Source organism: Poecilia reticulata, linkage group LG4 (assembly GCF_000633615.1).
Source record: "Poecilia reticulata strain Guanapo linkage group LG4, Guppy_female_1.0+MT, whole genome shotgun sequence".
NCBI lineage: Eukaryota > Metazoa > Chordata > Actinopteri > Cyprinodontiformes > Poeciliidae > Poecilia > Poecilia reticulata.
In genome coordinates this window covers 21,882,962-21,908,444 of record NC_024334.1, presented here as the reverse complement: position 1 = coordinate 21,908,444, position 25,483 = coordinate 21,882,962, and the positions used below count along the sequence as shown (strand labels likewise).

Below are 25,483 nucleotides of genomic sequence, written 5' to 3'. Positions count from 1 at the left end.
ATAAAATGTTGCGCATCTCTACAGTTCTTGAAACCCAGTCGTTTCAGTAAACATTTCTGCTCCTGATGCGTGTTAAGAGGGACACACGGTTAAGTCTAAGAAGAAAAGAAGCTGGAGCCCATTTGGTTATCTCGTCTGCAGCAGTTGCATGCAGAGAAAAATACACACACATGCACGCACACACATATAATATTCCTGGAGTTTAGTCTAAGCTAAGAGAAGTTATTCAAACGGTGTCACTCTCACCCCAAATTATATTAAATGCAGCTCTTTTCAAATCTCACGTCATGCAGAAAAGCAGGAGAGTTATTCTAATTCAAGGTGCATAAATAGACATATTTCTTCTTGAGGAAAGAGAATAACAGCTCCTTAAGTTAAAATAAGTTCAGACAGAGGGGAACAAAACTGTGAAGAAAGAAAAGAGACACAAAACTGGGGGAGGGGAGGCAGCACAATAGTCAGAGCGGTATCTATTTTTCTCCGTTGTGCAATAATGAACATGTCTGATGGAGAGCTGTAAAACAGTCCTCTGAGCAACGCTTCATGTCGAATCCGTTTCTTTCCCTCCTCGTTCTAATATCCCGCATAAATCAGATCCTGCTCGGAGAGCAAAGTTTAAAACAGATTCGTTTTCTCGATTTTCATTTGTTGTTGGAGTTTCTGTCGCAAACATTATTCAAAGAGATTGTCCTATTTTAAGATCTGCAACAAAATGTAAGAAAAATCTCCAAAACATTTTGACTGTCAAGTGTTTTGATTTAAGCATTGGTTAAGTGTTTTTTTTTTGTTTTGTTTGTTTCTCCTTTTGATATAATTGAATAGAGAGCCAACAATTGGGTTTGTTTTTACACAATCTTCCTGAAGTACATCAATTAAGTTACTGAGCTGATTTGCTGTTGATTAACCCCTTAAATCCAGACATCACCATCACCTCTGGGGTTAGCAAAGTAATTGCAATCAGATTTCTGTTTACGTTGAACAGAATTGGATCAGTAGCCGGTCTAAAATGGGGACAATCTTGTGAAAAACTTGTTTTCTGTATTTCATGCTGCCAAATGTTTCCACAGTAGCCATTTTTATTGAGAAATTACCCCTGATTAACATAGTTTGTATGGTTGCTCGCTAGTGTTTTTCCATCTGAAAAGCTGTAATTTATAGTGACCATTCGCTAGCTAGATGTTTGTCTAACTGTGACTCTGTTTCTTATTTTCTCAGCTTGCAGATTGTTTAGCTTTTTTTTATGTGACTATAGCTCAGCTGTCCTTTTGTGGACGAACAACGCTTGTATCTTTCATCAGACATGACATTTATTCTGAAATGATCCTACTCGTCTTTTCCCTCCCCAGTATAATTGTATAATGACAGCATGTGATATGGGTCCAAATATTTCCCTTCTTCCTTTAGACATTTTCCTTATATTCCAATTTTCCCTATATTCCAATTTCACAAAGCCAAATTTCACAGTTTGGCTTTGTGAAATTCCTTCAATTTCCACTCACCTCTTCCCCATTCTGTGACATAAATGCTCTTTGAGTCTTAAGGATAGTCACCATGTGTTAATTGAATTACAGTCTGAAGCCTGATTAGACTGTACATGCTCAAATTTAATCTTTAAATTACAGTGAAATAACACTATTTGACTCAAAAGTCACGTGGTGAAGGCTGCAGTTTTCTCTTTTTTCTATTTGCCCACCAACTTCTTGGCAATTAATTTTTATTGTTATTGTTATTATTGTCAGATGCCTTGTTTGTACATCTCGACAATCTGGCCTTTCATCTTTCCCATGAAGGAGTCCTGGCAGCGTTTTAGCCTGACATGAAATGACATGAAAGCCAGATTGTATGTGCAAATGAAACCTTTGATGAGCCAAATAAGCAACCTTTTAAATCTACTTACTACATTTAACCTAATATTCAACAATTTACAATTTGTGTCTTTTGTTCTTGTTTCTACTTTGTATTTTGAGGCTCCGCTTACAACCAGGATTTCAGATCCCTCACCGCAGGCTGTGAATACTTGTAATTTCTTCCATTGTATCAAGACTTTGATGAGAACTGTACAGTTTGTTTTTGTTGTTGTTATTTTTAGCTGTGCACATGAAAATCGTTCACAACTGGCGGGGCAAAAAAAAAAAAAAAAAGAAAACAAGCCTGACAAACATCTTGCTTGGAGTGCTCAAAGGAAATCACAGACTCTACATGTACAACATATCGGGAGCCGAGTTTTTCCAGATAAGGATTAAAAACCCCGTGAGCCGCTAGCTAAAATCCCTGGCCTACACACGCACACACACACACGCACGTATGATATTCTGGGGGTTTTTTTCCCCTTCTAGACAGAAAGGCATCAATTTCTTGTGCTTGCATATCAGCCTGCTCCATCGGCATCAATCGGCAAAGACTCATCTGGGGTATAATTATGCAGAACGAGTCCTCGGACTGGCATCGGTCATTCCTGTTGTGCTCTCCAGCTCCGACGCGGCAACATTCATTAGTGCTAATTGTGAGAATCACACTATTAAGATGTTCCATTAATCAACACCACTCTCATGATAGCCATTATTAAATCCTCGGCCGTTTGCACATTCCTGACACACTCGCACTTTTTTGACACTGGCTATCAGCAGATTCTCGCTCTCACTCATTTCTCTCCTCGGCGGACCACTGTCATCTGCCCTCTCGCGAACGGCACACTGAGCTGTCAGCTTTCAAAGAGGCGAAGCAAAGCACACACACACACACCCGCTCACCTACACTGTGTGTGTAAATGCAAACAGCCGCTTCATCGTTCAGGGGGATCTAAAAGAGCCAGGCACCCGACACATCACTCGGCGATGTGGATAAACGACCCAATCAGTTCGCTGGAAGTTTATGGCCTTTTATTTCCTAACTGCTGTTCGCTGGAGTCTCTGGGAATATTAATCGGCCCCCACCTCCCTCTCTCCCTCTCTCTCTCTGTCTGACAGAGTAAAAATGAGAAAAAGGAGACAAGTTGAATAATGTCTAAATATTTGAAGAGGTTGATGTGATGTCGGGCTTTGAGCCGCGCTGTCAGCGAGTGGGAGAAGAAATCAGCAGAGACTTTGCTGAAGATCTGAGGGGGAGAAAACATGGCTGTTTATTTTTGATCTCTTTTTTTTGTATTTCTCTTCTCATCTCTTTATCTTTTTCTTTTTTCTTTGTTTTCTTTACACCCACTCTGGAGTTAGCTGCTCTTTTTTTTTTTTTAAGTCCTCTTGAGGCATTTGCATTTTTGCTTGCAGCTTATATTTCAAACGCATTGGTTAAGGCTCTAATCGGAGCAGCACTGGGCCACCGGTCATGTTTTTTTTTTTTTCCCCACTTCCCAACATAGGGTGTGTATAAAAATGTGAATTTCTGTGTGCTTCCTCTCTCTTTCCCCTCCTGTCACACCTACCCCGAGTCTCCTGTCCCTGTTCTTGTAGATAACAAACCTTTCTCTACCTCCGTGAGCCAAACTGGACCAACTCCCAGGGCTAATACAATGTACCAGCTGCCATGTGGGTGGACACTTTTAGCAGCCGGCAACCAGGTTAGATGCTGGCGTAAAAGCCAAAGTTAGCTGTCAGCAGATAAAATGACAAGCAGCACTGCCTGATTCTGGTTCCAAAAGACCTGAGACAACATCGGGCTGGTTGTTACTTCAGCGGTTGTTTGCGCTTGCAAGCATGCTGAGGAAACTATTGCTGCGAAACGTGGATTCTCCTCGGCCCTTTGCCGTCCACACCCCTGAAACAATTACACGTCGACTGATTTCTCTAATGGAAATCTGAAAAGTGTAGCATGCATTTTGAATTCATTCCCCTCGAGTCTTTAAAGGACCACCTTTCGCTGCAGCTAAAGTGCAAATTTTGTTTGTTTTTATTTTTGTTTCTACCAGCTGCTGTTCATCTAGAGACAAGAAAAGGTTTCTTTTCTTAAGATCAATCAGATTGGATTCACAGCATCACCTTTTTAGTCCTACCTCAGACCCCTGCTTAGATGTAATGCTGGGAAATAAATCAATGACAATATATATGTCGCAGTAGACACATCATCAATATTAATAGATAATATGTCTGATAGATTATCCAGTAATTTTACTGAACTTCGTCTCCGATCTACAATCGTACCGCATTGTGTGGGATGTAGGCCAAGATGGGTGGCGTCAGTTAACTCACTCGCTCTTTGGTTACCTAGCAACAATGTCTTGCGTACTTTGCGCAGCAGCAGTTTCAGGTCCTGCCACTGTGATGCATAACTGGAATGAAAACTGTGGTTAGGATGGGAAAGGTCACACCGCCAGTAATTCAGATATTTAAAACAAAAAACTAGTCAATAATTATCAATATCCACTGATATAAGATGCTTGCATTGTGATATGTTAGTCAGCCCTCTGCTGGAATTAGCATTACATGCACACTCTGTTTACTAAATAAGTGAGTAAAGTAGGCTGCCAACATGCGACAATTTGCAGATTTTTATATGCAAGAAACCACGCATCGTTTTTCTTCCACTTCGTAAAATACTTTTTGTCGGTCTGCATCATTAAATCCCAATAAAATAGTTGGCGTGGAAACGTTAGCAGAGCGATGCCTTAAAAAAAAAAAAAAAAGTCAATTTTCCTTTTACAGATTAAACTTTTTGCTAAAGTTGGGAGATGAACAACTACTGAAACATGGCAGCAATGCCTTCCAGGGCGCAGTGGCCTTCTCCTGATCCTTAATGAGAATAAAGATTTCCTGCAGAGTCCAACTTACTGCACAGGCTTTGAAAGCCCAGCACCTCACACCAACTGGATATGCAGCCATGTCTTGGTTCAGCTGCTCCAGTCACTTTTTTCAGTTGATTACTGGAGACAGAAAGGGCTGCAGGTGAGGCTCAGGTAGCTCACAGTGTCCTGGTGAGTGGGGCATTACATGTGATGCTGCGTTAAGGTCCCGGGCTCTGTTGCAGCATGTGTGATTGCATAGCTGTGACAGGCTCTGTGTGGAAGATGTGAGCTCTGGCAGGGACCTGCCAGGGGCAGCGGGTGAAGGCAGCGCTGAGTGTCCTGCTGAGCTGAAGCTCATGAAAGCCACGCTCAGCTTCTTTACTCTGTCCAGGGTTTCATCATGCTCTTCCCCCATTGCGGCTGAAGCCTCGGATCTTTGTCGCTCCCGTCCACACAATTCGCAGTGTCCTGTCAGACCTTTGTTTTATATATGTGTTTTTTTGTCATTCTGCAAACTTTATTGCTTTTCAGTAAATCCTTGTGTCATTCCTCTTAAGTTCTTCAAGTTTTTCACTCGTCAAATTTCTATTTTGCTTGTTGGCATCATTAGTGAGGCCAAAAACAGCGGTAAAAGTTCTTTCGATTCTTTTTTTTTTCCCCAAGCATTTCTAGTGAAGCGCATTATCATCTTGTCTCTGAGCAAGAAAAAGGTTTTTGGTAAAACGCGGTGGGGGGGAAAAAAATGTGAGTTCTTAATTCTGTCTAACAAAAGATTGAGCTCCACGTCTTCAGGGAAAGATTAAATGCTAGCATCCAGAATGTCAAAATGAACGAGCGTCTCAGCTCATGTTGAACCCAGTTTCGTTTTGCCCCGAATTAATGAGCCGGACCGGAGGGGCCGCTGAGTACCGGGAGCAAGCGAAACCTGTTAGGACGGCTAATTGAGTTTTATGTTTTCAGCATATTTTGAGGACCTGAGACTAAAAATCTCTCATCACCGGGAGATATCTGAGGAGGAGAACTAATGAGACAAAACGCCACATCAAAGTTATCAACAGAATTACGATGAGCAACTTCCAGCCCTGCTTAATGGATATCATGGAGCAGACAGAAAGAGCCACTCCAATACATTTGGTCTGAGCTCAAGAGTGAATTAGCGTATGAAACAGACAAAACAGAAAAGCAATTGTTTGGATTAACCGTGGTTAATCCAGTACTATGAAGTTGCGCTGTCTCTGCTGACGAAGGTTTTACTCCCTGCAAAAAGGAGGGTAATTCAAACTGACAGCAAAACCGACAGCTTGCTCTACTTTCTCATAGATTAAGGTCATTGTGACGGTCCGACCAGTAAAACAAAAGGACAAAGGCATATATAAAAAAATATTTTCTATTTATTTTTTCCAAAGAATATCTTAACAAAAAGGTTCAACAACAAATTTAAAAAATATAACAAAATGGGCCCAAAAGAAATCAACTGAGGCAACATAACTCAAGATAACAAACCAAAAGACTCACTTAACAATGAACACACAGGGGGATTTATACAAACAGGCTAGCCTACACAAACGAGGAGGGGTAGGGAAGGAGACAAAGACAAATAATGTATAAACATAAATGACTAATTTAAACTAAACATTTTAACTTTATCACAACTATAAAAACCAAAATAAACTAATACCAAAAAGGTTTTAGCAATTATGCCATTAGTGGAGAGAGGCTATGCTATTAGTGGAGAGAGGCAGATTGWTKYRMAWCAAGTCCCCTGCTTCCAGCAGCCTGATGGATTGTTCCACTTCCTGGTTTTCTTTTGAGCCAACCCCCTTCTGCCAGCCAGTCCTTAAACTCAACAAAACAAAATATTAATGATCTTAAATAAACATAAGGCATTTACTAACTGTGTGCACCCAAATTAGTAAACAACCTAATGCAATAACCACCACCAAAGAAAAAGTGAAATTCTAAATATATTATATGAAACACTTAAATACTAACACTGAGGAAAAGATGGAGGATCCTCCACAGTCATCATTACTTGGTCACTTGGCAGAAACTCAAAAAGCAACGAAGCTAAAATCCCAAATGGTCAGTTGATCCTTAAATGCAGAAAAAGCTCAAACTGAGATAATATGGCAGGAGTAATGCATCCGGTCTGGACTCAGAAGAACACTGTGAATCTTAAAAGTTTGTATTCAAGAGGATCTTGCAGCGAGCCACACAATTTGCAATTAACAAAGATGAAGGATGAGGATGGGCATGACTCACTGGTAAAGATGCATTTTCAAACAGTGCAAGAGCGCCCAAAGCATTAAGTGACACTGTACAAAACTTACTGAAAATCCACAAAAGATATTTCAAGTGCAAACATTTTACAGACCAGCCGTCATTTCATTTACGGGGATCCTCAGACTGTGACCTCGGTTGTGCCTTCACGTTTCATGTTTCTCGCAGCGAATTTCTGCGTCCAAACTCACTTTGTTTAGTTTGCAGACACCGTGTCTGTGAAGCCGCAAATAATGTGCTTTATCTCACCCCGTGAGGCAAGCCTTGTCACAATAACACACTTGATGAAATTATGTCATTCCTCTTCGTGGCGCTGTACTTCAAAAAAGGTTGCAGCGAGTTTCAGGCTCTTACTTCAGATTACATCTCAAAACATCCTATTTTGTAATACTTCACTATTTTCTCTCCTTATGTCCTTCGTGGTTAAATCTAGATCTTTTGTCATACTAAAGGGGGGGGACCCATAAGGTCCAAGTTGAACAGCAGTATTGCTTCATATTTGTTGTTGGAGAAGTTTGGGCTCTTTTTCTGATTATCATACCGTTGGCAACGAAGACTTCCCATCGATTATACATAAACCCGCTTATAAAGCACGCATTCAAACGGTGCAAAGCTTAAGCTGAACGCCACGCACGCATCACGTTTTACACAGCGACACAACGCAGCCCTCACCGAGATGACAGAGGAGGGAACAGATGTAAAAGATGAAAGGAGAAAAGGAGGAAGAGATAGCAGGATGGGTGGAGGGAGAGTAAGTGCGCTGACAGGACTGTGACGGGGCTTAATTACCAAGCGAGCGCTGCACGCTGGAAGCAATTTCTAAGGATTGTTGTCATTTGAACGGATTAAAACGCCTTTCCACTGGACTAAGCTGTCTCACTGCCGGCTTGCTTCTGTGGTGGATTAGAAGTTGAGTCGAAGACAGAAAGCAGAAAAGGGTACAGAGGCAGAGAGCAGTGTCACAAAAGGCACTTTAAGGCAAAACGGTGCAAGAGGGGAGGGGGGGAGGGGGGAAGATTCACGAGAGAAGAAAAATCCCGTACGCCGTGAGACAGGAAACGGGCCGTGTGAACACACAAAGACATCTGAAAAGATTAATAACCTCTCCCTTCTTATAGTCTTTACACTCTCCTTCTCTCTGTTTTGTTACAGTGTGGATGTTTACCAATTTTAGTAAAAATAAATAAATGCCTGCATAAATTTTAAGATGAGCCTCTTTTTTAGTTAACGCTTCTTGTCTCCCTCCCTTCTCGCAGACATCGAGGGCTGCGAACACTCGTGGAGAAAGTTTCACGGCCACTGCTACAGGTATTTCAGCCGCAGACACACCTGGGAGGACGCCGAGAAGGACTGCAGGGAGCACAGCGGTCACCTGGCCAGCATCCACACTGCAGCAGAGCAGAATTTCATCAGAGGTGGGTGGAGGTCACAATCTATTCACAGAGAGAAAACCTACGGAAATCAGACCTAGGAGGGAATTTCACCAAGCCGTGCAGTCTTTATTTGAAAATGTTTGCTTACATGCTACTTCTTTTGTTTTTGCTACTGGATTTGCTGAGCACATTGTGATGAATCGTCACAAATACAGGAGGTGCAGAAGTAACTCGAGAGAGAAAGTGTTTTAATCTTTTTATTATTATTATTATTATTATTTACAGAAAACTTCAAATCGTCAACAGAGGAGCCAAAACTCAACACATATATGACTGCAGAGTTCTTAATGGCCTTTGTAGTCAAGACGTAACCACAAAGTTTTGCAAAAGAAAAATGACAGATTAATTTCGGAATAAAACAATTTGATTGAATCAAAACTGGATCAGCATAAAATAATGACATGTAGTCTATTCATAGCTTTTAATTTAGCTAGATAAGGGAGAAAATGGTCAAAGCAAGAGTAAACTGATTTTATAATTCACTATTTTTGATTTAAAAAGTATTGTGCAAACCTGACAGATACTGTCCTTCTGATGATAATTTCTTTTTCTTTTTTTTTTTTTTAACAAACTGAACTTCAGGCTTTTGGAGATTTTGATCCAAGAACAAATCAGACAAAGTTCATTTTTTTCCCCCCGGATTACTTCTTTCATGATGCCACACGAGGAAGTAGTGTGTTTGAGGTGATTCTTCAGGTCTACAGGTTTGCCTCCGATTAACTCAGATGAGTTCATTAAAGTAAAAGACGACAAAGCCATGATATCAACATCTGGGTCTCTGTACATTGTGCAAAGAAATAATAACCTGAGCTTTTTTAGTGGGGTTTTTTAGAACAAGTAAATGGAGAATTACAAGTTTCCTAGTTAAGCGACTGTCTGATTCTTATATTTCTGCTTGTCTCAGGCTCACTGTACAGTATGTTTGTTGACCAGCCGTTTGTTTCAACGTGAACACACTCTGTTCTGTCTCTTGGCGCCTCGTCTCTTCAGCGCCATCGTTTCCCCCTCCAGCGACGCTCTATCGTCACTTGAGTTATAACATCAGGATCACCAGCAGCATGATCCTGAAATGTTCAACTCGCTGTCTGTCTCAATGAGGCCGCAGTGCCATCCATCTACCACTTCTTTTTTTTTTTTTATTTCCAAAGAAAAAAGTGCTCAGTTGAAAATGTGTGTCTCCACCCCTGCAATAAAGGGTTCAGAGCCATTAGCAAGATTAATGGACCCAGTAATGATGTTAATCATCAACGTGATTGAAATTTTAATACGTACAGTATGTGCAGGGACTTTTGCAGGCCCACGCATGCAAATGAGTTTAAGCCAAAATTCCATTAGGGAAATTTCATTCATAAAAATAAACAAACCAGGGAACAGTCACCATCAGTGCGTCTCAGACATTACTGGTTTCTGTTATTGTCTCTCAGCTGAAGCCAGAAGACCTTCAGTCTTAATCCAGGAAACTTCATTTGGACATTAAAAATCATATGCTCTCTTATACATTCTTTGTGTTTTAGACAGACTTGGAGAAACATCATTACATTTTGGCAAAAGTGTTGGTTAAATATAAGATTTCTAAGTCTTGATTTATTCGTTTGTCTTACATCTGACACAGGCCTGAGCCACGACAATACCTGGATCGGACTGAACGATCGTACAGTGGAGGACGACTTTCAGTGGACGGACAAGACAGACCTGGTGAGGACGCAGTTACTTCTGACCAGCAGAGATTAAAATGCTACATATGAGGGATGTGATGAGACTCTGTTATCTTAAATGTAACCTCCTCTACCTTTAGCATATATAAATTTTTATCGTATGTGCTTGCATTTATTTTTTGCTTCACACATAAACTGTCTCCACATTAAAACCCTTTATTTGTTGCCAACATCGTTGCAGAATTTGTCACTAATATAAAACTAAAGGTAAATGTTGGAAAATCATCCACACCAACACGAAAACAAACACAGCAGTAAATGCAGAAAGAGCTTTACAAAATCCAAATACCGTGAACAGATACTTGAAGCGCATGAGACTGAATAATCCTGGTTTTATGAGAATGAGAAGAAGTGAAATTTTGGTTGCATTTTTGAAAAAAAAATATACAAAGTCTTTTTCTCTCCACAAAATCTGAAGAGGTTTTATTAATTAAAAATTGTGTAAAAATAAATTAAACATGATCTAGTGGATTCCAGACACCTTAAGAACAGTGAAATGGCCCTTTAGCTACAATGTAGCAGGAAGCTAGATTATATCAGATGCCAGCTGTGGCTTTCTCACACTGCCTGCAAATTATTTTTACCTAATTTGTACCTCATTCTGGCAGCATTTATCTGTTCTGCAGATAGCCCAAAGTATTCCCACAAAAGCTATTTTAAGGTAACAAAGACTTTCCCAAAGTTAATGTAACCAAATTTTAGCAGCAAGTCTCAACAAATCTTGATTAGCTGATTCTGTTGACATATCAGGGCGACACGAGAAGTGCTTCCTTTCTCTGTTCAAAACAAACATCTCAAACATAGTATCTGACAGAAAGCACAAACTCATTCCAGCAGACAACTAGAAATCACTTTTAGAGATGGATGACACTTTGACAAGAAATCTAATGCCGTTTTAATGAGATCTTGTTGCCTCCCCGTAGTGAATAAAACTGTATAATCAAAAAACATTCAACACGCTTTTTATTCAGCTGTTGTCATTCTCAACTCTCTGCATGTGTGCTTTTCTTTATGTCTGCAGCAATATGAAAACTGGCGGGAAAACCAGCCTGACAATTTCTTTGCCGGAGGAGAGGACTGCGTGGTAATGATCGCCCACGAGAACGGCAAATGGAACGACGTGCCTTGCAACTACAATCTGCCCTACGTCTGCAAGAAGGGAACAGGTGAGCGCCTGGGGCTGCAGTACGAAGCGGCACTCAGCAGGACGGGAGAGAAATTCATCAGAGTCAAAGAGCGAGACCGAGGAGCAGGGGGCTGAGCAAGACGGAGACGGCGGAAAACAACTCTGCTCCTCTGTTCAGTTTGAGACTTAAGAGTGCAATTATGAGGTATAAAAAAAAAAAGTTTCGTCTGTGAATTTTTAAAAATGTAAATCAGTTCAGGAGTGTTCCAGCCCCTCTGCTGTTAAACCTCGGGGATTGATATAAAAAAATGTAAAAAAAAAAAAAAAAAAACCTTAAGATGATTATGAACACTCTGTCTGTGTCATGCTTTACATTAAACTCGTCTCCCGTATGGAGGTAGAGATTACCTCTGAGCCTCTTCAATCAGGACACGTTCAGCTCTTCAGAGTCTCCCTGCCTGCGTTGGCATCGTCCTCTTTCACTGACGTTAGACAGCTCTCAGCACGCTGCTCATAAATTATTGTCATAAAACTTGGTCTTCGTAGACAACAGAGCAAACATATTAATTAGTTTGTCCCTTTGTGAACTTGTTGTCACCTGTTGAGGTTTCTCCCTGTGCTACAGCCAGAAAACTGCCACTGATTTGCATACAGGGCGCATTTATGATCAAAGGCATATGGGCCTTCTTCCCATAGCAACGACTTCCACACCACAGGTTGTTTCTGGCAGCGTGGCCAGGTAAACGTCGGTGAAAGATTTTTGACCTTTTGTCCTGCCTGCACCAGTGAATTTCAGTCATCAGCCAATTTCTATCTGCGCATCTCTTTGACTGATCTTTAAATCAACAATTAACTGGTTGTTTTAAATGCCAACGGAGACGAGAAACCGAAAACACAAATGGATCTACGGCTAATTAAAAGTTCCGCCGCGGATATCGCAGTAAAGAGCTGTAAAGGAGAAAGCTCGGCCCTCTTTTAGACAGCCATTATGATAATTTAACCAAATCAAGTCTGCCTCTCCAAAAAACTGACGTAACGTTAGAGAGCCCTCCGGAGGCGGTCCTACTTCCATTTCAGAATAAGCGCAGAGCTATTTCCTTCACGAGGAAGGTGTTGCACCACCTCTGAAGCACACTGTCACAAGTCCCCAGCATCCGGCCCACCTCTGACCTCAATCAGTCACTTGAAATCACCAGAATCTTTTCATCTTCCCGCTACTCCCCGCCGTCAGCCCCCTCTTCACTCCAAGTAACCCCCCGCGCGCCGCCTTGTCCGATCAGTGGAGTTTGTCAGCGCCACGCTGCGAGTTCCCCGCCGGATTTCTAATTACCCCCGCTCAGGTGATCTGTTTGTCTTTTCGTCACATGAACCTATCAGACATTGATCGACCGCCTGGGAGACAGTCAAGGAGGCACATCACGCAGCTGGCAATGATTTTTTTTTTTTTTCCTGTTTAACTCAGAAGAGGAAAGAGATTAAAATGAGTAACATTATATATAAATATATATATATACAGGCTCCTCACAAAACAGTCTGTTGAGATGCTGTTCAAAAACCGAGCCTCATTACTCATCTACTTGTTGAAACTGGGAAAATTGTTCACCTTCGGATTACATTTTCATTACAAATACAGAATATTAAGTTGCTAGACTTGATGTCAAATGCTACATTTTGCATTTTCGTAGAAGAGATGGAGTGTGTTAACATATTTTAGTAAAAGTATGTTCTTTTTTTGCCATTTTTATTACCACTAATTAGCATTTTGAGGAAAATTTGGAAACGTAGACCTGTTACAGGTTAGGCTGTGCATTTTAATTTGGAAAGCCTGCCCGGGACATTTCAGTCATTTGCTTTGAGCGCTTTCATCAAATCAAAAAAAAAAAAAAGAAAAGAAAAATGTGAGGGGGATTCACCTTCAGAGGACAAGCAGTCTGAAATTATTACACTTTTGATGGATTATTGTGTGCCAAAGGTTGGGAGCTGAATTTTCATGGCGTCCTGTGCTAATGCTGCGAGCCCATCATAGTTCTTCCCTTCCTCTTGTTTTTTAGCCTCTTTTATGAGAATTTCCATAATCTAAAAGTCTCAAGAAAAGCAAAGTGGCACAAGTGACAACTGGGATATGATGGAAAAGAAGGATTAAAGGTGGGAAACCAGATTATGGCTGTTTAAAGCTGAGTAATTGGTAACTGAGATCTGCAGCTCAGGTGGGAGAATGTTGTGCATTAAACAAATGCAACATTGGTGGAAAAGTGGCAAGACGAAATTCACTGTTAAAAAAAAAGATCTGTTTAGTCTATTTCAGTTTGCCAAAAGCCACTCTGTGTTGGACTCACACAAGAATCTAAGAATATCTTAAAAGGTTTGAAGGGTCTGAAAACTTGTGCAGGACACGCTAAGATTTTTGTGTTTTTTCAGTATTTTTGAAAAATACAGTTTCTATTGCAAATATCGTAGTACACTTGAAATGAGACAAAACTAACTTACAGGCAACTTTTCAGCAAGATATAGGACATTGCATTAAATTAGTAATTTCTTAATGGTGATGAAAAAGTTATAAGTGAAATAATCTGCCACTGAAATATTACATTTTTTACTTGAAACAAGCTCCATTTTTTCAAAAAAATTACTTTTAACTTAGTTTTGTCTTATTTCAAGCGCACTAAGATATTTACGCTAGATTCTAGACCAAACATACTTTAAGGTTTTGTGTTTTTGCAATGTGTATATATTTTGCGTTCGTTTTTGCTCTAAGATTCATACTTTCATCTAGAGAAGTAAAAAACTGCAGAGAGATAATAAGAGCGTTATATTAGAACGGCTCAGACCTACTCTGGTTTTGGGACGTTTTTTTGGGGGGGTTTTTTTGGGGGGGTTTTTTTTATCGCTTTGTATCTCTGTGTTTTAAAAGCGCTGCACAACGAAACCATCATCTCTCAGTTGCTCCCTGCAGCCCGTCACCTGCAACATTCACAAAGACAAGCATTTTGCATTTTGGTCATTTTTAGTAACAAAAAAAGTGAATCTGTCCACATGAAGCTCTTCCACGTGAGCTTCTCTCTCTCTCCCTCTCTCTCCGGGTCGAAAATGCACACGCATATCTCTCTCACATCTCTCTCGTTTTTCCCTGTCGTGATTGTCAGTGGGTGAGCGGATTCTTTGAGGCCGTAAAGCAGCGCTGAGAGGACCCAGCATCAAGCTGTCTGCAGCTCTTCGCGTTCCTCCGCCTCACACTGACAACCACCCGCTACACAGGCATAAAGGCGCAAATAATACCTCTGTAGCTGCTCCCAGCATGAATAAACACATGCGAATTTTAGAAAACATAAACAAACGTGTCTCAGTAAGCTTTATGAAGTCTACTTTTTTTTATGTTATTTAAATGCGTGTAAAATTCCTGAACACAAGAGGAAAATATATAAAGTAGTCTAGGTAATCCTGCGGTTTCCAGGTGTACGTCTGCGCCTCCGGTGTGCCGCTGCCTTGTGAACAACATTTCTTTTTTTTTTGTGGCTTTTCTGGTGTAGATCTTTTCATTCCGACTTATAAGAGTTTGACATCCAGGGCTTTATGCTGCAAAGACCTTTTCTGACTTAAAAAGTGCTCCGTGAAATCTCTGCTTTGGTTGCTTCTTCTGGGTTTAGTGACATTTTCTTTCATCCGTCTTTCAGTATATCTGACTCGTCTTGCCATCGCTGCAAAATAGAAAAAACAGAAAAAGAAAAAACACTCCACGTGGGGAAAAGGCTTGTAGGCAAAGAGAAAACTGCCTTTTAGCCATCCGTCTTTGTTGACTCAGTGATTTTCCTGTGTCAGAAAGAGTCAGGTTTTCCCCTCCCTTCTTCTTTCACAACCCATTAAGCTGTAAATGTGGCATTAGGATTTCCGACTGAATTAATGATATCGCTTTGCCTTTTAGAGGCTGTTGAATCAGTCACATTGCCAAAACTTACAAAGATACTATGATTGCATATTTGGTTATTCCTGTGACGCACAAATAGAGTTCAAATCGGTGGTAGTTTGACTGTCAGACAGTATTTGAAGTGAGAGCCACGTTTATCGGCACCATGCCGCATTTAATGGTTACGTAACGTGAAGAACGCCTGAAAATGCATGAATCTTTTATTGCGGCAGCAAAGTCGCGCATGAAAAATGTATAAAACGGGACGTTTAATTTGAGTACATTTCTTCACTGGAGGAAAATCCCGTCTTCTGGAAGGAATTGTTTTGAGCAGAATCACTGGCGGCGTCTGCTCTGATAATCCATTTGAAATGAAAGTCAAGCGTTTTCATTCATACTTTCATTTATTCATTTACGACTAATTAGTAGCCCTCTGTTTCTCTGGACTGTAAATATGACATGACTCAGGACATTTCTCGTCACCGCTGATCACAGAGGTGGACGACATGTATTGTGTTTGTCTTGCCAGTGATCAGGATGCTAGGTGAGGTAAACAGTGGTGACGTATTGAGTTTTTTTAAATCTCCAAAACAGCCATTGGTTGGTTATGAGTGATCCCAGGAAAAAAAAAAAAAAAAAAGGTGATATTTATACCGCCATCACAAACGTTAACATGTAGCGTTTCTTCAGCTTCACTGATACTGGTTAGATGAGTCAGCGGCTGATCGACCAGCGACGAATCTCGTGAAGAATCACGCGGACCCATCATTAACTTTTTACATAGTAGGACATTTTTAATGGGAAAAAAACAATCTGGTGAACTCCACCAAAAGAAAAAAAAAACTAAAAATGTGCATGAGTACCTATTAGCCTAATTGATAAACTTCGATAGGTTAATGATTCAAAAAGTATGAACAAGCAAACACAAAAGTGGACCAAAAAGTCTGAACAAAAGTTATTGGTGAAAACCGAATGCTGTCCTATTGAGGATTGGTTGTGCAGAGTATTAACAGCAAAGGTACCAACAGCTTTGATGACGCGATTTTGTTAAAAACAATTAGTTCTTAATGTTTGATTTTTCTCATTTGTTGAATAAAAGAAGTCGATTTAACAATACTTTTTAGTAAAAAAAAATGTTTTCGTATAGATTTTGTCTGCCTAAATGCACGTTTTTAATGTTCTTTATATTATTTATCTATTAGTGATGTTCAGCACTTTGTCTCAGGTGCAGCTGGTGTTACAGCGCTACATAAAGTTGTGTTGTTGATGATGAGGATGATGAGGATGATTTTTAGTACAATTCTGCCTAAAAAAATACATGCAGTTTGGGATTACTATGAAATAAAACGGTACCCTTGTGATTAGTCACGAATGTCCATCACTAATATTTAGATGAGACCTAACTGTGAGCGGTTAGCTTTTTAAGTGCAGAATAGATGCACATATGTAACAGAGATTATTCCACATTAAATGTGAAGCAGGTGACAGCTGAGTGCCAGCTCTGTGACTCCTATAACCAGACAGCCTCAGCCCATCCAGCGTCACTGCAGGAGACCGCTGGAGTGCTTCCCTGTGGCTCTCCCATCCCGTCAGTCTCTGCACAGCGTGTCAGTCATATCCCCTGCAGCTTCTGTAAACATTTTCCTTATCCTCGCTCCTCTCCTCATATGTCAAAATTGCATTTTTTTTTACCTTGACAGGCGCCCACTCACACTCAGTCTTACACTGACTTTGCTGTCCTGCAGAAATGAAAACCAGATTAGGATGTTTTCAGTGCGGTAATGCTCTAAGAAAACCGAGAGCCAAAGTCTGAACGTGTGTCTGTATGTGTCCTTAAATTTCGGATTTTGTAGGGATGATGATATAATCATACCATATAATCCTCGCAATTTAAAGACTACTTCTGTAATGAAGAGGGTGGTATAACCAAACTAAAGCAGAGGAAGTAAGACAGGATGTTTTTCTATTTTGTTTTTGCAAAAGAAGTGACATCTAAGTTTTAGATAAGGCACGTATGCATTAAAGCATTATCTTTTTATTTATTCATTATTCGTTTATTTCTTTCAAATTATTGCTTTGTCATAAAAGTGCATTTTATTATGATTATTATTGTATATCTTAAAGGTGTTAAAATTTGTTCTCTTGTTTTTCTACTGCTCTAAATGACAGAAAGTGCTGACTCATCAAAAATGTAATGGGTGTTTAAAGCATTACAGCTGCTGCACATCAACATCTTAACAATGTTTGGTAGCCAAGTTATTCAGCTCATTGATTTTAGCTTTTACACCTATAAGGTAGTTATAACATTAGCACTATAAGGTACTGTTTACATAAATATTCAAATGGGCTAATAGAGCATTTTCCAATAAATGACACTCAAAAGTTTAAAGATTGCAGCACACCAATAATTTTAGTGAATTTTACTACTACTAGATTCCAATAATATTGGGGGGAGGGGGGTTAGCAAGGTAAATGTTAGTTTTTGCAATACGATTTATCTGCATAATATCTTGCTATATGACCTGTTTTGGTTTATAGTTATCAGTTGTTTTTTTTCTCAAATGTGTTTGTGAAGTGACTTTTTCACTTCTAATCTTTCTGAGCTTTAAATGCTGCAAAAACATAATAAAAAATCCACGCTTATATGTTGTTGACCATTTGTCCGCATCAGCATTGGCTCATGGTCTTTTGGAGGCGTCTGTGAGCACGTACCCCATGCTGGCATAAATCAGCTGCGTCGTTTAAGCCCGGCTCGATGTTTTTGAAACTGATTAATCCAGGACCTTCGTGCTCGGCTCAGTTCAGGCCCAGCTGCCTTCTTTCGTCCTTGTTTTCCTCTGCTCTGAACTTGCCCTCTTTGTGCCCCCTTGTGTCTCCCCAGTGCTCTGCGGCGCCCCTCCCAGCGTGGACAATGCCTTTCTAATTGGCCGGAAGCGTTCCCACTACGACATCCACTCCATAGTGCGCTACCAGTGCGGCGACGGCTTCCTGCAGCGCCATGTTCCCACTGCCAAGTGTCGCGCCAACGGCAAGTGGGACCGGCCCAAAATCATCTGCATAAGATGTGAGTTTTACGCACCACGGTGCTCGCAGACGTTACTTAAAGCCGTGCTTTGGTTTGTCTTATTTTTGGCGCTTTCCCCGCCACGGGTCCCAAACATCGAACCTACATTAGCAGCCCTGAGGCTCGGCTGTCGCTGTGAGCGTTGTGGCTCTCCAGCCCTGCTCTCATTATTAATAATTGCAAGTAAAAAACATTACCGTGGCTGTGGCCTGAATTAATTCCCCTGGGTTTGCTCAGAAGTGATTGGGTATCCTTTGAAGTGCGTTATGCTCAAGGTTGTTGTTTTTTTTTGTCCCCTTTAAAAACATGTTTTACAACAGGTTCAGACTCAATGCAATGGAATAGATGTGTGCTTAAAGGGAAAATGTTCAGCCTTTTTCACTGTATTTTGAATGTTCGTGATGCAAAAAACACAGGAATAAAATAGTCAGGTACTCGTTCATCGATCTTAAACTCTTTCACATTCTGTTATGTTCCAGTCACTGTGTTCAATGTATTTTCATGGGATTTTATGCGACAGACAAATAGATTTTTAGAAATACATGTTTGACCCGGTGTCCTGCATGTTACATGTCTTCCCCTGGTCCAACACACCTCGGTCAAATGGTAGCTCGTTTGCAGGCAGAGGAGGTGGCAACTGCAACCTGGATGAGAACTGAGCCAAGCTGGACTCCGGCCCCGAGGGCTGACTCTGGATTTAAAGTGTCCTCCCTCCGTCGCACACCTTCCCCTTGTTTAGCGTTTGCAGAGTTAATTTTGTTCTGATCAGATTTGACTCTCAGATTACACAGGAAGCAGAAAGTCAAGAGGACACGCAAGGAGCAAGATTCACTTTAATATTCCACAAGCCGAGGCTCGCGTTGCTCAGAGAGTGACAGTAATGATGAAATACTGAAATAATGTAGCTTCTGCTCAAACTGATAAAGACGCCGTTGCTCCTTCTGACTCCTAATCTGTGGAAGCGGGCTGTTTTGACGCGCCGTGAGTTAGAAAATTTGTAAGCGTTCATCGCAGATGACACGTCGGACCGATATGATTTGACACCGCCGCCCCGGGACGAGCTCTCACAGAGGATGGGAGTGGGTGGCTATCTCGGCACGCCCCTTGCTTAAAGGCGCCCGGTCCACGCAGTGAGATTAAACAGAAAACCCCTCGGCGTTTCAGACACTCTGCACGGAGAATGGGACGTTCTGACCTTGCTGCTCTTTGATCCCCTCTCCCTTGCGTCCTGCCTGGTTCCACCTGCCTGTGACAATCAGATGGATTGTCACAGACTTTTCGACAATCCATCTGAAAGCCTGTGATGTTCCCCCTGGGATGCATGTCTGTCTTCCAGGGTTTTTTTTGTGGGTTTTTTTAACTCTAGAACTCTACTTTAATAAATCACACTGTCTCTCTCTCTCTCTCTCTCTCTCTCTCTCTCTCGTTTCGCCAGCTCGGCGGGCCCATCGTTACCGACGCCACCACCACAAGGCGAGGAGGGAGCGCAGGAAGCACAAGCGGCATGGCCACAGAGAGGGGGGGCACCACGGAGGGGAGCTCAACCAAGGCCACAACCACGCCCGCTTCTGAACCAAAAAAAAACACAAGAAAAAAAGATTGGCTCCCTTCTTCTTTTTCTTTTTTTCTTCTCTGCTGCAACCTGCAGCTCCCCTGTCTCCCTCGTTGTCCTCATTTCCCCAAATACCACTTCAAACTCTCAGCCCATAAACTCCCCGCGCCCCTGTTTTTTCTGTTCTGCCCTCACTCCCCCACCCACCTCCTCACCCCCTGGTGCACAGAGGCAACCTGCTTATTAGTCCTCTCTGATGCCTGCCAAAGTGCTGCCAGGTGTTGCCAGGACTCTAACAACCACATTGACATCCCTTCTTCTTCTTCTTCTTCTTCTTCTTTGTTTCATTTTGGGCTCCAGCTCTTTTGTCTTGTCCTCTACCCTCTCACATGATCCAGCTACTCTCCCTTTCTTTGAGCTCAGCCCTTGACCTGTTTTTTTTTTTTATTGTTTTTTTGAGAACGAAAAGAGGAAGAAAAAAAAACATTTTTAGTTTGAGTATGGACTTTCTTTGGCGAGAAGTGGTTTTAGTATGAACTGTAAATAGGGGTGACATCACTGGAAATGCCGTATCAAAGTCAGACGAGTCAATGGGAGATGTCGTGATATTGACTTGAGCCTTTTGTCTATCGAACAGTTATTTTTTACAAATGCTCTGTGTTTATCTCCTGATTCTGCTGCTTTTCGGTTTGCCCCTTTGTAAGACACTGTTGCGGACTCGCAGCGCCGCTGCCGCTGCGTCGTTCCGACACAGGTTTCGCTGATTTTTGAACCAGAGGCGGTTGTAATTGAGTTATTTGATTGTTAGCGTTGTATTTTTCTTGTCGGTGTGAGACAGTTGCTTTAGATCAGATGATGAAAGCCCAGAGGAAAAATGGATAGTGGCCCCGATTTCTGGCTCACCTAAATAAATCATCTGAGCCATCTCGGAACGGTTGAAGGTGTGCCGACACCTCCTCTCCCCACCCCACTCCCCGTCGCTCCCAGGGTTAACCTGCACATTTGATACCGATTGTCTCAACTCAGCTCAAAACTTCCACATTTGTTTTCTGGCGTCATAACGAAGGGGAGGTAGAACGGCGAGGGTCCTAAGATTTAAGACGGCTTTTCAAGGCTCCATGCAAAGATATCTTGAGTCACTAAGATTTTATCTGCCAAACTTAAACATTTTAAGTGACTAAAATCCCACCACAGAAGCACTGAGGTCCGGTGAAAAGCTTACAGACGTGCGTCGCGCCAGGAGTATCATTGTAATATGGATTTAGTATAAAAATATGTTTGAAGTTGAAATGTCCAGTGGATTTTCTCAAATTCATCCGTCTGCTCATCCGTTTGTCTTGTCCAGACCACCTAAACGAGCTTCAGCGATTTATCAGTTGCACTCAGACGACGGAAAAATCAGTTTGGATGTTCAGAGAAAAATGATAAACCAACTCTTGTTCAAGCTCTCCATAATGACAAATCTGCTGGAAACCCTGCAGATGTTGTTCAGAGGAAATAATTGTTAAGACGGAAGTGATTTTTTTATTTTTTTTCCCCCAGCTAAACAGAATCTTCATTATCTGGGTTTGGTTGCTGCAAAGTAAAGCAGAAACACTGTGACGCTTTTGAATTATTGGTTTGTTTATCACAAGTTCCACCACCGTCGCAGCCGTTCCACATGATCACGTTTTACTTTCGTAAGTCAGCTCTATTGTACAAATACATGAATAAATAGAAATTTAGACATATTCAACTCTAATTGGAGAAAAAGTACTTTATACCTCCACTGTACAGGAAATGTTTGTGCATTTTTTTAAATATATATAAAGGAAACAGATGATTTGCCCAATCAGCTGTTTTTGATATAACCAACTTATCAGATTTTCCTGAGTGTTTTGTGTCAGAAACCATCTCATGTTTCATCAGAGTAAATGCATTCAATCCCCATTAGTTTTTTGGTTTTTTTCTTCTCTTTCTTTATAATCAATCTTGAAACACATTATGATATAACTTCTTTTTTATGGCTAACACATATGGTGGATTTCTGTTTCTTGTGTTGACTTTCCTACTAACATGTATTTAGTGTTGCTCTAGCAATTAAAATGATTTTTTTTAAAAAGTGAAGATAGATCCAACACATTTTTTATCAGACAAGTTATACATCACATTAGGTTGCTTAGTAATATTAGTTTTTATCTATTTGTCAGTAAAATGATCCGCCTCGACAGTCGATTGAGTTGAACAGACTCAGACTTATACTGACTGATGTGAAGCCGTTTGTCAGAGCTGCACCGACTGTTGTTAAACATTATCACAGTGAATGAGAAGCTGTATCGTTGTGTGTAGCATCTCGACGTTCATGTGTTTTTCACGATACAGAAGAGCGATGGCGGCTGATGACGGAAAGGGCCGGCGAGGTTAAGGCTTGCTGTTTCTGGGTCAGACAGAAACTCCCACCTGAAGATGGCCGTGGCGCGTCGCGCTCTAAAGAGGAGATTGAGGTGGACTGAAAAAAAAAACAAGAAGACGAACGCTTTGCTCTGTCTTCTCTCAGCTTTACCGTCCAGATAAATCGTTGCTCTTCTTTTTAAAGCCGACCCTCGAGGTTTGTGCTTGTGGGATTATGACCCTCATTCCGGCATGTCTAGCTTGGATGTTTCTTTTATCTTTTGCTGGATCCGTTTTTCTTACTCTTTTAGTACCTATGTGCTTTTGAAGGATTCATCCATCTTTGCTCATCCTCTTTTTTGGTTTTTAACCATTTTATTTTTAACAAAACTTTAACGTTTTTAGTACTGTAGCTCCTACCTGAGGTTGCATGGATCAGAATTTTGTGCCAGATTTAATTTAATTTTTTTTTTTTTTTTTTTTATCGGTGGTTTTTGTAAAACTTGTACTTACAGATCCTGATTTAAGCCGATTTAAGGTTTTTTGTACAGAGAGAAGCGGAAGACAAGCAGTAAATGGTAAAGCTAAGCTGCACTGATCACTGCAGCCTCAGCGTACGGAGCCTGTGCTCTACCACTAGGCCATGTAATGCGGTGTTTTGTCTTTTGTATCTTTTATATTAGCAGAAAGGGCAGCTAGAATCATTGCAAACATACACCTGTGTCTGAAGGTATATTTGCAGTTTAACTTTGTCATTCTGCAGAGACGGGAGTGGGAAACTCAAAAGGATGAAAACAGCTTGCCTACTTTCTGCTGAATGTCTTGCTCTCGCTCGCTTTCTTGCAGCCTGGACCTACCACGGACTTGTCTCAACGTGTCTTTGGAAAAAATATATATATCTCTAACAGCTTCTTACACTTCTGCATCATTTTAACCACGTTAAATAACCTAAAACTCGCTTTCAGTCGTCTTTGCTCAGACGCGTCCCGAGCGTTTCAGCGCGGCACGCTCCTCAGTCAGAATGAGACGAGATTTTTCGGTTTCCAAACTCCTGTTCACCAGTCGGCGGCCACCGGATGATTTCTCTACGTGCTCCATGTTATGAGCAGCGTTAAGGCGAAGCCTGCTATTTGCAGATGATATCTTTGCCTTTGATTGCCTCCTCTCACCTTGGCTAAGGACAACAACAGTAATCTTACACCTTTGCATCGGTTCAATTAATCTCCTGCATGCCTAATTAATGAGCTGCATTATCAGCCCAACCACGGAGCTGCCATGACAGGGGAAGGGTAATGCTGATGGACAGTCAGAGGAGGGTACATGGTGGCTGTCACAGCCATCAAACCCCTGTCGCTCTGCAGATGTCAGGCTGTTTTCTCTCTCCCCCCCGACCTCCCGTTGCTCCTGTAAAATAGATTGACCATGGGTGGGTGAATAAAAGGGCAGACAGAAGACCCTCTCGCTGCAGACTTGATGCTGAGAGACAGGGTAATTACAGCAGGGTAAAGGTTCGGCCGCGTGACGAGACCTAAAGAAAAAAAAAAATAATAATGTGATAAAGTTGTAAGAAACCGAGTCGAGCTTTGAGCCTAAAATCCACGAGGCCGAGCACGTTGGAGAAACCAAAACCGACTAAAGCGGATCTTTATGTGACACTGAAACAGACGGTGCTATCCTCACGCAGAGATGCCCTCTTTTAAATCCAGCCATCAACCTTTTCTCACAGGAATACAAAACAAAAAGTTTCACCTCAAACATGTTAAATGAGCTCACACGCACACACACACACACACCAGTTAATCTGACTTCAAACACAGCGTTTGGTTCCTTTCAAAATCCTGCTTTTAATCTTCCTCACTCCCACTCGGCTCGCCTCTCCGGGCGCTACAGTCGGAGGCCTGAGGGCAGACAAACACACGGCCGGCCACAAAGCCTTATCATTGCAAATCATAACCACAACAGGGAGCTTGTTAAGATGTTTCGGCCAGCTGTCTCTCAGGTTAGAGGCGGGAGCGACTCCTTTGAGGGACCCGGTGTGGGTCTGTTTCTTGCTCGTTGAGTCGAAGAGAGGTGTGAAACGTTCAGGGCGTCTTCATGCCTGAAATCTCAAAGAATCAGCTCGGATTTTTTATTTTATTTATTTATTTTTTTTTTCAATATTTAGCTCTTTAAAATGTGGCTAAATATGGAGGGATTTTCAACAAAAGGTCCATCTGAATCAATCGAGCAAAGATGCAGCGGTTTCAGTCGGAAGATGGGCTGACATCCTCCACCTTGTCTGTTTGTCAAGAAGCAGCTTGAAGCAGCTTGAAGCAGGCGCGTGATGCAGTAAAAACAAGAGTCGGTAACAACAGCACGATAACGGCGATGCAGCGGCTGCCGTCCTCCTCCAGCGGCTACCGTCGCGCACAGACAGACTATTGATTTCATGATTAGACAGTCTGTCTTGTGCTCTTATTAAGTCCGTCAATGGCATCGACGGCGCAATCGCATCGACTGACTGCTGAGTGTTTTCTAAATGACAGGAAAACGGACACAGTTCTCCTCTGCGCGTTCACCGTTTTTTTTTTTTTTTTGGTCGTTTTCATTCCCGAACTCTCTTCCGCTCCCGTTTCATTCTCGGGGCCTTTCCCCTAGCGGCGCCTGTGCGGCGTCACGCCGCCGAAACTGAGTTGAGACGATTTATCATTGTCAGGAAAAAGCGGGACGGATGGATGAAAGGAAACGTGTCCCTGCAGCTGAGTGAGAATGACTGAGACTAACGCAGCGCAGGAGCCGGTGACAGATGTTTCCCTCTCTTTCCTCCGTTACATATCTCCTCACGCGTTACTTTCCTCCTTTCCTTACGATCCATTTATACTCTGGGTGTGTTTGTTTGTTGCTTAGCCTCTCTGGGCTGCATTCACACAGCCGGTGAAAGCTCGCCCCCCGAATCCCAGCTCCACCTGATTTTTTTTTTCTATTCTCTTTCCTACACACACACTCACACACACACACACACACACACACACTGCTGCTGTTGTTGTGAAACTGCTGCAATAGATTCACAGAGGCGCTTCGGTCAACAACTGGCACTGCAGGAGAACCCGAAGCGAAGCTGGGCATTTACGACACAGACTAACTTCATTGACGGCTCTGTTCCCGGCTTGCAGGTTTCTACGGTGAAACACTTAATGCAATACATAAAAGACTGAAGCTGTGTGAATGTGGCTCAGCAGTATTTATTGATATTTATCAGTGTATATGTTCTTAATTCTAGTACTGTTATTGTATTATATTCTTTACAAGACAAATGGTCATTAAAGGAAACCCTTGTTTGGATCCATCA

At 41.7% G+C, this 25,483-nt stretch overlaps 1 protein-coding gene across 1 annotated transcript in view; it reads left to right on the top strand.

Annotated features, from left to right (window-relative positions):
- ncanb (neurocan b) overlaps positions 1-25,483 on the top strand; it is a 157,754-nt gene extending 132,271 nt beyond the window's left edge. The window contains exons 12-16 of the mRNA XM_008407242.2: positions 8,251-8,409; positions 10,040-10,122; positions 11,164-11,308; positions 18,051-18,233; positions 19,669-25,483. Coding sequence (XP_008405464.1) covers positions 8,251-8,409; positions 10,040-10,122; positions 11,164-11,308; positions 18,051-18,233; positions 19,669-19,805 — 707 coding nt within the window. The 3' untranslated portion in view covers positions 19,806-25,483. The remainder of the gene's footprint in view (positions 1-8,250; positions 8,410-10,039; positions 10,123-11,163; positions 11,309-18,050; positions 18,234-19,668) is intronic.